This window comes from Dermochelys coriacea, chromosome 7, assembly GCF_009764565.3.
Source record: "Dermochelys coriacea isolate rDerCor1 chromosome 7, rDerCor1.pri.v4, whole genome shotgun sequence".
Classification (NCBI taxonomy): domain Eukaryota; kingdom Metazoa; phylum Chordata; order Testudines; family Dermochelyidae; genus Dermochelys; species Dermochelys coriacea.
Genome location: NC_050074.1, coordinates 49698270 through 49712126, shown reverse-complemented (window position 1 = coordinate 49712126; position 13857 = coordinate 49698270). Strand labels below are relative to the sequence as shown.

Sequence of the window (13857 nt, the reverse complement as noted above, 5' to 3'; positions counted from 1 at the left end):
CCCTAGTGCTGCCTTTACAACTTCAGGAGACGGTTAAAATGCTTCCGTTGTGGAGCAGATAAATTTGGTAAGTCACTTTCAGCTTTTTGAGCACGTTTTGTTACCTGGAATATTTCCTGTCACAGTTGGAAACTAAATGGGATCACAGGTCCTAGGCTGGCTCATTAAGAGTCTGTTTTAACTTAGAGTGAGAGGTCCATGCTGTATGATTAACAGCAATTTATTCCTCTTTCCCATGAAGATTCAGAACAGGAGGTACCACCTGGATCAGCAGAGGCTGTTCAGTCTGTGGATTACTACTGTGATAGTAAGTTAGTGTCTGTGCTTTTTTTTTTTTTGACTTCATGTGTTAGACAGTATGATCTAGCAGGAGATACAGCAGTGCTAAAAATTCTCTCTAATATCTGTGTTGTACTATGTATTTGGGATCCACTTCCTGTTCCCTTTTCAATGCAGGTTGTTCAGCGTAGTGTGCTCCATGACGCATGTTTGTTAGGTATGACTTAAAGGAGAAATTCAATAATGTGTGTAGACAGGTTTATCTGCATGTAGCATAAAAGTCTGGAAAAAAAGTTTCCCTCTTCTCTTCCTAGATAAGAGATTTCTCATAAATTTTCTTTAAAAATGGTCATTTCTTTTTGCTATTTAAGGTCTAATGCTGAGGGACCTTCCAACAGCTGTTGGTTTCATAATAATTAAAAGTATTGTGAGGAGTATTTATGACTATAACTGTTGTAACCCTTTGTCTTTTTCTTCCTCAGCCATCATTCTACGAAACATAGCTCCCCACACAGTAGTGGATTCCATCATGACTGCATTGACTCCATATGCTTCACTGGCAGTCAATAACATTCGCCTTATCAAAGACAAGCAGACCCAGCAGAATAGGGGTTTTGCATTTGTGCAGCTTTCTTCTGCAATGGTGAGATTTTAATAATGCACTTTGATTTAAAAATATGAAGGAAGCCTTGTGAGAAGTGCATTGCCAACGTGGGCTAGTGACTGAAGCGAGGAATTATGACCTTGGCTGCTATTTCCTGGTCTGCCTGGTTCACTGTAACAGTGAGTGTATCACTTAACCATTTGCCTATTTCTTCATTATTCTCGTGGTGAAAAAGCACCTAGAGATCCTTAAATGAAACATGTACAATCAGGGGAAAAGAAAGCTTTTTGGTATTAGAGGGTGGGATCTGTGCTCTGGTTTCTTTAGATTGGGTTTGAATCCTGATCATATCTACTAAAAACGGGTAGTTTAGTCTCAGAAGTTTCCTGTGGACTTCATTTCACAGACCATTTTGACCAATTGAGAATTGAAGAACCAGGGGTTTTGCAAATCAGGAGGAAGGTACATTGACAAAGCTGCATCTGGGAGTCTTTCAGAGCTTGTCCACAGACTATGGTTTTGATCAGTGCTGTCATCTCTCAAGAGCACTAAATCTACCCTTGTAGTATGAAGGGAGTGGAAAAAAGTTCGTATTCTTAGTTACTTGCAAATAGCATGTACAATTGCATGAAATTTATCCATCTTTTCCTTAGAGGTTGGCACTTTCGATACTTAATTGGGATGAACACTACTGAATCTTCATTTCAATAATACCTTGCTTTTTCAGTTGGTAGCTTGTACTGTTCTGACAGGTATTTTCTCTTTTTAGGATGCATCTCAATTGTTGCAGATTTTACAAAGTCTTCAGCCACCATTGAAAATTGATGGCAAAACAATTGGTGTTGATTTTGCAAAGAGTGCCAGAAAGTGAGTTATAAGCACTTAACTTTTCCTAACTCTTTTATGGCCTTGTCTACACTACAGAGTTTTCTCAGCAAAAGTTATGCTGCTTTAATTAAAGCTTGTTAATTTAAAAACGCTGTTCCATGTCCACACTAGCTCCTTGTATTGGCAAAGTGCATCCACACGAACAGCTCTTGTATCGACACAGAGAGCAGGGTGCTTTGGGAAGGGGTTGCAGTGCCTCATGGTGCAGGTACAGCATCACATGATACAGGTTTCTTAATTCCATTGTTCCAGGGGCATCCTAGTATATTGTCTGCCACTTTTCCAACTGAAGAGTTGGGTTGGTTGCGGGGGGAGGGAGAGACAGCAGGCTGACCGACTTCTCACAGCCCTCCAGGTCAGCCCCCGGCTCTGCTCGGCAGGCACAGCAATCTCTCCCGAAGCAGCTGTCTTTGTTTGCCTGCCTATCATAGAATATCAGGGTTGGAAGGGACCTCAGGAGATCATCTAGTCCACCCCCTGCTCAAAGCAGGACCAATCCCCAACTATATCATCCCAGCCAGGGCTTTGACAAGCCTGACCTTAAAAAAGTCAAAGGAAGAAGATTCCACCATCTCTAGGTAAAGCATTCCAGTGCTTCACCACCCTCCTAGTGGAAAAGTTTTTCCTAATATCCAACCTAAACCTCCCCCACTGCAACTTGAGACCTTTACTCTTTGTTCTGTCATCTACCACTGAGAACAGTCTTTGGAACCCCCTTTCAGGTAGTTGAAAGCAGCTATCAAATCCCCCCTCATTCTTCTCTTCTGCAGACTAAACAATCCCAGTTCCCTCAGCCTCTCCTCATAAGTCATGTGTTCCAGTCCCCTAATCATTTTTGTTGCCCTCTGCTGGACGCTTTCCAATTTTTTTTACATACTTTTGTAGTGTGGGGCCCAAAACTGGACACAGCACTCCAGATGAGGCCTTACCAATGTCGAATAGAGGGGAACGATCACGTACCTCGATCTGCTAGCAGTGCTCCTAGTTATATGTCCCAAAATGCCATTGGCCTTCTTGGCAACAAGGGTACGCTGTTGACTCGTATCCAAGTTGTCATCCACTGTGACCCCTAGGTCCTTTTCTGCCCAACTGCTGCCTAGCCATTCGGTCCCTATTTTGTAGCGGTGCATGGGATTCTTCCATCCTAAGTGCAGGACTCTGCACTTGTCCTTGTTGGACTTCATCAGATTTCTTTTGGCCCAATCCTCCAATTTGTCTAGGTCCCTCTGTATCCTATCCCTACCCTCCAGCATATCTACCTCTCCTCCCAGTTTAGTGTCATCTGCAAACTTGCCGAAGGTGCAATCCATGCTATCATCCAGATCATTAATGAAGCTATTGAACAAAACCAGCCCCAGGACCGACCCTTGGGGCACTCCACTTGATACCGGCTGCCAAATAGAAATGGAGCCATTGATCGCTACACATTAAGCCCAACAATCTAACCAGCTTTCTATCCACCTTATAGTCCATTCATCCAGCCCATACTACTTTAACTTGCTGGCAAGAATACTGTGGGAGACCGTGTCAAAAGCTTTGCTAAAGTCAAGGAATAACACGTCCACTGCTTTCCCCTCATCCACAGAGCCAGTTATCTCATCATGGTTCTGTAGTTTCCTCCAAATTCTCCCACAGCCTCCTCAGCTGCGGGGAGCGGCATCCTGAGCATCTATGAGCTCTCCCTGCTGAGGAATGTCACAGCAGTTTTTCCCTCTCCCCTTTCTAATGCAGGGCAGAACAGGAGCATTCCATGTTAATGGTTAGTTCCCAGAGCAGCATACTCAGCTGTCAGATATTTCTGGAGCTTTGAAAGTGGAGGGGCGCATGCCTGTAGGGCAGCAGAGATCAAAACAGTGAGCAGAGCGGTCATGGCAGGCATTGTGGGATACTGGTGGAAGCCAGTTATGTCAACAAACAAACAGCAATCTCTACACTGATGCTTTGTCACTTTTGCTTTGTCGCTTTTACTTCGCCGCAAAAAGCTTTATGCCTCTCGTTGAGGTGGTTTTATTTTGTCGGCAAAACAGCAGAGTTTTTTGACAAAAGTAGCTTTGTAGTGTGTACGCCTCCCCTGTTTTGTAGACAAGGCCTAAGACTTGCAGGCGTCGTCATGGCCTGTACTGTAAGTACAACATTCTGTTTGGGGAAATGGCTCTGCTCACTCAACCAGTTCTGCTGTTGCTTGTCCATCATATCACATGAAGCGAAAATATGATCATCAACTCCAGCTGCTTATTCCTTGGCATTTCAAGCCCCTCTCATTGCCACTGCTACTGATTTTTTTAAGAGATGCAGAATTATTTCCCAAAAATTTTTGTTCAGTATTTCTGGATTACACAGTTGTGAGGCTCAAAGTAACTACCCTGTTCCCCCAAACTTGCCAGACTGCACTTTAGCCGGCTGGGACATCTGAGAGGGTGTTAGTAGGTATTTTTAGAGATCCACATGTATCGTGGTCAGTGAATCCCTGTGGAACAATAGAATACAGGGAGATTTCCTGTGCAGAGGCTGACTGAGAGAAAGCATCACTTGCTCATTCATTTGATTTGATCTTCCTGGTTTCAGAGATTTGCTTCTCCCAGATGGTAACCGGGTCAGTGCCTTCTCTGTGGCAAGCACAGCCATCGCTGCAGCTCAGTGGTCATCTACCCAGGTAAGATTTGATGGGGACGCTTCCATACACTAGCACGTTACTTTTGTTAAAATGAAACTAGAGAATTCTTAGTCCACTAATGACAACAGTTCCTGACTTGGCTAAATGGAGATACAGAGCAGAGTACTAAGGAAGGAAATGGTCACTACAGTTAGCAAGCTTGTTGGCTTGGATACAGTATTAGCACGTTTTAGAAACCGTGAAATAAAGGAACTGACTTGTCTCTGATAAAACTCTCTGCTGGAATTTGCAGCCTCATAGTGGAGAAGGAGGCACCATTGACTACAGCTACCTCCAGCCAGGGCAAGATGGTTATACCCAGTATGCGCAGGTGGGTAATGTTGGTTAATGTTGTTAACAGTGTTTACTCATTGTCTGAGCAAAAGTCTGCTCGACTGGATGCTTACTTTGTCATGTGCTTCCCTTCACAGTACTCACAGGACTACCAGCAGTACTACCAGAGTCAGGCTGGAGCATTGGACACAGAAGCAGCTATTATATCAGGTAATATCTTCTTTACGTTTCCGACTAGCTCTTTTTTGGGATGCGAGTTGTGTAGCAGTATTAATCTCTGCAGAATCAAGTGAATCCCATTTAGCGTCTGCAGTTCTAGCTGATTCTGCCATTTGGAATAAAGGAGTCTCTGATCTCCAGCAAACCAGGGTGGCCAAGGTCTGCTCAAGATGGAGCATGTAGGGACCTCTAGTCTCTTCTGGTTGCAACTCATTTAAAATGGAGGGCAGCTATGGACTCCCCTATAGAACTCGGATCTGCATTTGTCTCAAAGCCACACCTGAGCTGCTCCAGCCTAATCTTTGATGCTAGCAGGTGTTGTTTACCAGGAATTACTGTTGGATGTAGGCAAGGTGGCTGACTTCTGGCATAGTAAATGCTTAACATTGATGCCAAGAAAGATCCTGCATGTATTGACCATGCTGTATTAACTGTTCTATTCCCAGAGAGTCTGTTTATATCTCCTTCTGTAAAGAAAGTATTTCCCAGTCTGTGTAGATTGAATTATATGCCCATTAGCTGTGACAATCCTCTGAATGCTCTTGTCTAAGAGGACTATTGGAGGTGATAATGGGAGCTGATACACATTTTAGTAAGTGGAATTACTCTAGCTCTGGCATGAAGTGCTGTCCCAAGAGTTCCAGGAAATAAGTTCACTGACCCACTGACAAACTATACATTGGCAGGTGCTCCAGTTACCACCACTACAGCAGCTGTTGTATCCCAGAGTCCACAGCTATATAATCAACAGCCCAACTCTCCTGACTCTCCGGTAAATATAGAACTTTGTAGAGCTCTTGCTACTGACTTTCTGTGCAGGCAGGGTTGGAATTGATCATGGGGCATTCCTGTGCTGCTTTGCAACTGAGCATGTAGCAAAATTGGGGAGTCATTTCATTCTAAACTTTAATCTTTCTGTAGACTGAAATCAGTCTGTCGGGGAACTTTTAGTTACAAAAGACCAGCTATCTGCCATTCTTTCTACACTGGCTTTGATTCTTCTCTTTGAGAGAGAGAGCGCACGTGGGTCAAGAACAGCTGGTGTGCATACTAATATGTTGCTGGTGGCTGGGTTTGCTGGTCTTGATTTCCATGGACCCTGCAAGGACATCCTTAATGAGGTTTCAATTCTTTCCAGACTGAAACAGCACAGCCAAGCACCAGCACCCAGGCACAGTCAGCTTCTCCAACTGGCGTGGTCCCTGGCACCAAATATGGTAAGCAAAGCCGAGTCATTCTTGTTGGCAGAAGCGCATCTGTGATTGTGTGGCAGTAGATAAATATATTCTGTCGATTTAGTGTTTCCTTCCCACGTTGTTGGCAGTGAAGCCATCCCTGGCAGTGAATGCAATGTGTGTTGATGAGATAGTTGCTATAATCACAGTTGTCTTAACTGAAACGAAAAGGTACCTGTTTCAATTCAACTGGAACGATCATGTCCCACATCTTGATTTTTACAGCTGTCCCTGACACCTCTACCTACCAATACGATGAGTCTTCAGGATATTATTATGATCCCATAACAGGGCTCTATTATGATCCTAACTCCCAGGTAAACGCAAGTTCTTCCCATCCATCATAATTTTTGAGGTCTGTTAGTTTCATGCCTCATCAACTGTGAGTGAAACTGACATTCCTGGGAGGGGGGTAAAATAGTAAATGCAGCGCACTCCCTCAACAGTGATTCAGGGCTGCTGTGTGTTCCCTACAGTGTAGCAGTTTTTCACATTGCTTTTTTTCCCCTGAACAACCCATATGAGTATAGGCCTTTAACTATAGATCCTATTGGTGTGACATCTAGCTCTGCAGAATCTAGTTAAATTTGTCTAGCTCTGGGCTTTAGTGGGGTGTCACAAAAGAAATTGTGAAGTAGAGGAGAAGGTTCTTCCTGTAATGCTACCTGGTTAGAATGCATGTGGTTGCAAGCAGGGGATTTAACAGGCTGATACCTGGTTGACCACTTTGTGGAGATTTGGGATACTGTGGAAAGTTCTGACTCAAATCTAACAATCTGAATCTAACATTCCTCTTGGTTGGGGAGTAGCAGTTGTCCCTTGTACACTTAGCTCATCTCAGATGGATAACTGTTTGATTTTCCCTTCTCTCTCAGTATTACTACAATGCCCTAACCCAGCAGTACCTTTACTGGGATGGCGAGAAAGAGACCTACATGCCTGCTGCAGAGGGTATAACATATCAGCAAACAAGTGCACCTTCCAGCAAAGAAGGGAAGGAGAAGAAAGAGAAACCCAAGAGTAAAACCGCTCAGCAGGTGAGGAGATAAAATCAGATCACAACTGGGATGGGAAATCTAAGCTTTTCTGGAACTGGATCGTCACATGTAACCTTTTAAATTCTGGGTTCTTTTTGAAGCAGGGGACATGTGGGTTGAGCCATTTGGATGTGTAGCTGCACCTCAGAGTAGGCATAGTAGAGAACTGGGGAGGAGTTGGAAAGTTTTTTTGTGAAAACCAAGGGGTTATAGCATAACAGGAGCACCACAGTCTTTGACTAGCAGCCTGCTGGGGCTGATGTCTGGGCTAAGGGGGTAATTGTAAGCTGTTGCTTTCACTGTAGCTTGAGTCAAAGCTGGTTACTAGATTCCTCAAAGGCTTTCCAGTGGCAATGGGTAAATTTCAATTCTGGCATAGTGTGGACAGTGAAAATTCCTTTTCAAAGGAAAGCACTAAAAGTGGGATGATATGATACCATAACCGGGCTTTATTAAAATCCTAAAAGATCATTGGGTCAAAGTGTGTGTGTCACCTCCTACAGGGATTAGAGATGTTGGAATGACTAGATCCAAAGTCCCGGGAGACGTCGTGCAAAGTGAGTTGTCTGACTCAGTCCCTGTTGTCTGTGTTTCAGATTGCTAAAGACATGGAGCGCTGGGCAAAGAGCTTAAACAAACAGAAAGAGAATTTTAAGAATAGCTTCCAGCCACTCTGCTCCAGGGAGGAAGAGAGGAGGGAATCAGCAGCAGCAGATGCTGGCTTTGCTCTTTTCGAGAAAAAGGTAGTCATGTGGAGGAGGGTGGTTACAGAGCAGGGCAAGCTGTGCAGAGCCCAGAGCTCATGTCTTTCTCTTTCCTAGGGCACATTGTCTGAGAGACAGCAGGTCATGCCAGAGGTGGTAAAGAATGGAGAGGAGGAGAATCCACTCAAAGTAAGCGTACACACATTCAACTCATTCCCATACTGCTGCAGCTTTGGATAATGCTGCTGGGAACATGGCAGCCAGCTTTTATCTGAGTGTCAGCTGATACTATTCTGCTTTGAAGTCCTGGGGTCTTTTGTGCAAAGGGATAGGCTCAGGTAAGGGTCCTGGCCCTGCAGACAGTTTTTAGTTAGTGTAGTAGCAGACTAGCTGGAAGGAATAATTAGTTCTTCCAGGGATGCTGCATTCCCACTTGTAGGATATGATTAGAGCCCTGTGCTGATATAAAATTTGTATCCGCATCCAGTCCACAAACATGGTCCGCAGATTGCACATCTGCGGATATAAAATGGATGTCCATGGATTTGCAGGGCTCTAGATGTGGTGTTCCTGATGTTAAGCTGTGGAACTACCTTGAAGAGTTGTGCCCATTGGGGAGGGCATGAGATCTTGCATGATGGTGTTGCCCTACTCTATCAGGAAGTTTGCGGGTGAGGAGATGCACTTCCTTCAGTTGTGCCCATTTCTGTGATACCCACTCTTTAAACTGAGGATCCTGCCACCTGCTGCAGTTGCCTTCCTGTACAATGTTCCCTTTGCTAATGGTGGCCCTGCCTGCCTTCCAGCGTGGCCTGGTGGCTGCCTACAGTGGAGATAGCGATAATGAGGAGGACCTGCTGGAAAGAATCGAGAATGAGGAAGAGAAGCTGACTGACTGGAAGAAGCTGGCCTGTCTGCTGTGTAGGAGGCAGTTTCCAAACAAAGATGCCTTGGTCCGACACCAGCAGCTCTCTGACCTGCACAAGGTAACTGTTTGTGGGAGCAGCTCCCATCTCTGAGGTGGGCTTGGTTGCAGTGTTTTACACTGGAGTTAAGTACTATAGCACTGCTTGTACTAGAAAGCTTTGCTTTCCAGAAACCACCAACATTTGTTTGTCAGGTATATCACCATGGTGTTACTGTTCTAAAACAGCAGCCATGTGGCCTCCTTGAGCATCCTCCTAACATGATGTACTTCCTTTGACACAGCAAAACATGGATATCTACAGGCGATCTAGGCTGTCGGAGCAGGAACTTGAAGCACTGGAGCTGCGTGAGAGAGAGGTCAGTGGCCATGTGGCAAGACAGGATCCAGAGATGAACATGCATTTGTGATGGATAGGATGTTTCTTTCCAGTTCCATGTCACCAGCTGGGGATAACCAGGAGCTAGATTATCCTAAACACCTGCCTTGTGACACGCTTGGGGGCTTTCCCAGTGAATAAGACCTGAATACTCAAGTGCTCATAAGTTCTGTTTATCAGGGAAGGGAGAGTGGCTTTTTCACTCTTTGCTATACAGCAGTATTTTTATGTATGGGCTCCCACACTGGAGGTAGTGACCCTCAGGTGGGCTGGGAAGTGGGGGATCTTAGCAACTGCTGTGCTCTGTTTATTTTGCCAGGACTCAGGAGGAGAGTAGCTGTGTCCTCATTGCCCTGCTAGTCGCATCCCAATGTAGTTACTTCCTGTGCCCCATCATGTTCTGCTTCAGGGATACACAGCTCAGACCTCTTGAGGAACCAGTTTCCTTGATCCTGCTTGTCCTGCTCCTCACCATGATTAAGTTTTAAATCCAGGGCATAGTGTAAGCACTAGGGAGGGGAGAAAAGGAAGCCCTTCACTAAAACTGAGGGTTGGTTTGGTTGGAGTGACTATAAATTGCATTTTGGTCATGATGCAAAATTAGAGCTGGCTTGCGTGTCTCAGGGGGAGTATGTGAGAGAACCTCTGCTCTAATGCAAAGTCATCAAACACACTGCTCCTATTCTCTATTTACTGCTAAAAGCTTTTCAGAATGATAGATTCCTATTTGTGCCTTTCTGTGAATCTTCCCAACTATCTACCTTTCAATTGGCAAAACTGCCCAGTTGAATAGACTGGGTATTTATGTGAAGAGAAAGTGTTTCCTGTTAATGTTCAGCCTGCTCCAAAAGCAGCATCTCTAATGCTTGGACTTGGTATTATACACAGTGAAAGATGAGGGTGGCTTAAACAATTAACCCAGAACTTGGTGCGCCTGCAGCTGTGCAAACCAACAGTAACTTGTAGTATTCTGAGCACCTAGCTCTTGCTGTCTCAAAGTGCCAAGAGGAAATTCTTTGACTTTGAGTGTCTGGTGGAGTTGGCATCCCACTTACAGCCATTTGCACTCAGTCCTACAGAATATATCTCATTGCAGATGAAATACAGAGACAGAGCTGCTGAACGGCGAGAGAAATATGGTATCCCGGAACCCCCTGAGCCGAAGCGCAAGAAGGTGTTTGATGCTGGCACAGTGTATGTATTTGCCAGGCACTGTAGTGCCTTTCTAGAGTACATAACAGGCTTTCCTTAATCTAATGGTTTATTCTCTTGTGTAGGAATTATGAGCAACCCACTAAAGATGGCATTGACCATAGTAATATTGGCAACAAAATGCTCCAGGCCATGGGCTGGAGGGAAGGTTCAGGACTCGGAAGGAAATGCCAGGGTATCACAGCTCCCATTGAGGTAAGCATGGTGGAGGAGGAGAGATGGTTGGCTTATACTGGCAACAGTACATACAGTACTGTTGGCTTTGCTAATTACAGTGGAGGCTGTCCCCAGCAATTAGATGCCCTGAAAAAGTACTTTCCTGACAGTTGGAGCAGAATATGCTGCAACTAAGGTCTGAACTGGCATGAACCCCCAGCTGTGACACCCCTTCCCAGTCACCAAGTATCTGCACCATTTTTGGAGTAGGGCTCTTCAAACTGTCCCACAACTGTGTGCACAGGGTGGCATACATATAGTTTTGAAAAGCTGTCTTAACAGGAAGGTAAACTTGTGCATGTATGTAGTGCAGCAGTCAGTGTTGGGGTCATGGGTTAAGTTAAGGGCTAGAACAGTTTGCACTTCACCATATTTACTGTAATTCAGAATCTAGTTTTCTCTGACTTTAAGATGACATGGAAGTGGGCAAGGCTAGAGGTGCTTATCCCATTGTACTGCTCCAAGGTGGGTCACTTCTATGCACATGGTTCTAACATCTATTCTGATTCTATTAGCGAGGCTGGGTCTGCCATGTTTTCTGTTTGAATAGCAGCTTGGCTAATGTGTGAGGCACATTCCCTCATCCTGTTAGTGTGTCTTCTGGCAGCAAGTCAGCTGTGTACAGGTGAGAGCTAAGCATGTAGCTCTTGCTGTATCTGTGGACTTGGGGGGGGGCCCCTCCCAGAGACAGGTCTCCTAGTAATAAATCTGCTAGAGGGACTTAAATAGCTGTTAAAGGAATGCAACAAATCTCTCATCTCCCCCCTCTCATAACATCTGCTTAGGTGACTGTTGACCTGATAAGAATTGTACTTATTTCCCACTGTAGTAGATTCCCTTAGGTAGCCAGCATAGGGATTTCTACAGTGGGTGTGGTGCGCAGGATTCTGTACGCCCAATGCTAAAGTGTCTGTTTCCTTCCAGGCTCAAGTGCGCATGCGAGGAGCTGGCTTGGGAGCCAAGGGGAGTTCTTACGGAGTCTCCACAGCCGACTCGTACAAGGATGCGGTGCGGAAAGCCATGTTTGCTCGCTTCACGGAGATGGAATGATGAGTTCCACGCCCTTGAGGCTTAAGAGCTACCAAAGCACTTGACTTGTCTGTTACGTGGAACTGACTGTTAAACCCTGGGACCTTGATGGCAGTGCTGTATGCTGAGTATGGGTTAGGATTAACCATTTCATTCCCTTGGACTGTCTTCCCTTCACCCATGTAGCTTCCATGAGGGGCTGTCTGAATTGCTATACCTTCATGCTGGAGAGCTTGTGGCCAGGACAAAAGGGATGCTGCATCTTTATACATTCTTGTACATAGTGTAACATAATGTATTTTGAGTTAAGAGTGCGTAGTGTCAATGTCACTCCAGGTCTCTGGAGCAGGTGCGGGATGTTAGCTGTGGTTTGACACTGTCTCTGATCTCCTTTGTTGTATTGTCTTTTTGTTTTTTTTTTTTGGCACAACTTTCCTGTATATTTTGTATGATATACCTTTGTATAGACTTTTTGAAGATTTTGATTCTAGTTGCCAGTTTGGCTTCTTTCTACAAGAAAAACACTCAAAACTGACCCTGTCATTGGTTCTCAGTGGGCTGAGTGAAGAATATCCACTTCCTCCAGGGCCCCAGCAACTTCCTTGTCTCCCGGGCTCTCTTCCTATCAGTCAGTCTTTTGTGAATGAGTGTTGTCACCTGAGGCCTTGTCTTACTCTTTGGCTTCTGTCCTCTTTCCTGGTTCTCAAGCATTTTACACCACAGCTAATGGTCTGAATTTCCTTTGTGATCAGTTATATTGGCTCCACTCTGAAGAGCGGCACGGTAAACTAACATGTTCTTCAATTGTTAATAACAAATGTAAGCATTCTGCTTTTCAACCAACAACACTGATGCTACAGGAGAGAAATCAACCATAAGCATCAATGTGGCTGCAACTAAACTCAGCCTGAAGAACTTGCCAATGCAGTCTATGCAGGCTGAGGTTAGGGGATCTCTACACTGAAGCAAGTAAAAGCAGAATCTGAGCAGGAGGGAGCTCTAGTTCACCCTCATGAGCTCAAATCATCCTTTGTAGCCAGTGCTGGATTCTCACCATCCAGCTGTAGAGCTGATGCAGTTACTACTTATGAAGCTGCAGAGGGTAGGTGCAGGTTTCTGGGCCTCTAGCATGCTGCACTCTGCCTTAAAGGAATGGGTGGCTCCTGACATAGGAAGGGTGAATTAGCCACACCCCACTTCTGTGCCTTCAGGCTGCTTGGGATGGGCTTTGCATTTAAGGAGCCCCTAGGTTTCCAGAAGCTCTAGTGGCTTCTGAGGAAATACTCTCCAGCCCAGTATGGACAGCAAGCAGCTTTCCCTGCTCTTTGTCCAGCCCCATCATACCACATCAGATGTTACTGCTCTGACTCATCTTCCATAAGCCAATGGGCAAAGGCTCCAGCTCCCCTGCCAGTGAATCCAGTTAAAAAGGGCTACAGCAGTGACTTTGCCTCTCCTCTTCCCAGATCTGACACAGCCACAGGGCTCTGTTTGGGGGGTGACTGGCAGAGTTGGCAACTTATGCTCTGGAATTAAGTGTGGTTGTGAAGAAAAACTACTAATGCAGCACTATGTATGTACCTGGGTCTGCAGATAGCCTGGAATGATAGCTCTGAAAGCTTGACTTCCCCCTGCTTGTCTCTGCTGTGTATTGACTCTGAAACCTAATGTTGGCTGTCAGTGTCATTGTTAACTATTTCAATGCTGGCAACAAAGGAGTGGGTGGGTGTATTCTGAAGGCACACAATGTGCTGTAAGTAGAATCTCCTGCTGATCTGAGTGGGTGGAGCTTGTCTTGTGGGCAGAGCTTGAGGCTTGCCCCATTACCCTACCTGTGATTGAAGCTGACACATGTATATGTCTAAAGTTTCTCGTACTGCCATCTTTGCAGCTTCTACTGCCCCTCTGCCCTGCTTTCAAAAGGGTAGCAAACTTTTTCTCAAATGTTTGTAATAAATTGGGGGGCTCTCAGGGGGAGGGGATGGGAGTAGGGATTCCACAACCATTGGAGTATTACGGGGACGTGCTTTTTTTTGGTCCTAAAGAAGTGGGTGCATCTTTGTGTTGGATCCTTTCCATGTCCCCCATCTGCCTGGGCTGGGACATGACACCCTTCCTCCCCTTTGACGTTGCCTAGCACTATTTGCTGGAAAGAATTTTCACACAGCTTTCAGGACAGCCAG

General features: G+C 45.3%; 1 protein-coding gene across 5 annotated transcripts in view; it reads left to right on the top strand.

The window, feature by feature from the left end:
• Nucleotides 1–12159, top strand: part of RBM5 (RNA binding motif protein 5) — a 40742-nt gene extending 28583 nt beyond the window's left edge. For 4 of the 5 annotated variants that reach the window (XM_043518368.1, XM_043518367.1, XM_043518369.1 and 1 more), the window contains 18 exons: nucleotides 7–67; nucleotides 242–307; nucleotides 762–922; nucleotides 1653–1750; nucleotides 4337–4424; nucleotides 4678–4755; nucleotides 4856–4928; nucleotides 5624–5709; nucleotides 6076–6154; nucleotides 6398–6489; nucleotides 7048–7209; nucleotides 7806–7952; nucleotides 8031–8102; nucleotides 8666–8899; nucleotides 9123–9197; nucleotides 10314–10411; nucleotides 10495–10624; nucleotides 11570–12159. In XM_043518368.1, the coding sequence (XP_043374303.1) occupies nucleotides 7–67; nucleotides 242–307; nucleotides 762–922; nucleotides 1653–1750; nucleotides 4337–4424; nucleotides 4678–4755; nucleotides 4856–4928; nucleotides 5624–5709; nucleotides 6076–6154; nucleotides 6398–6489; nucleotides 7048–7209; nucleotides 7806–7952; nucleotides 8031–8102; nucleotides 8666–8899; nucleotides 9123–9197; nucleotides 10314–10411; nucleotides 10495–10624; nucleotides 11570–11695 (1926 nt within the window). In that variant the 3' untranslated portion in view covers nucleotides 11696–12159. The remainder of the gene's footprint in view (nucleotides 1–6; nucleotides 68–241; nucleotides 308–761; nucleotides 923–1652; nucleotides 1751–4336; nucleotides 4425–4677; nucleotides 4756–4855; nucleotides 4929–5623; nucleotides 5710–6075; nucleotides 6155–6397; nucleotides 6490–7047; nucleotides 7210–7805; nucleotides 7953–8030; nucleotides 8103–8665; nucleotides 8900–9122; nucleotides 9198–10313; nucleotides 10412–10494; nucleotides 10625–11569) is intronic. The other variant, XM_038408592.2, reaches the window with a different exon arrangement.
• Nucleotides 12160–13857: the final 1698 nt, after the last annotated feature.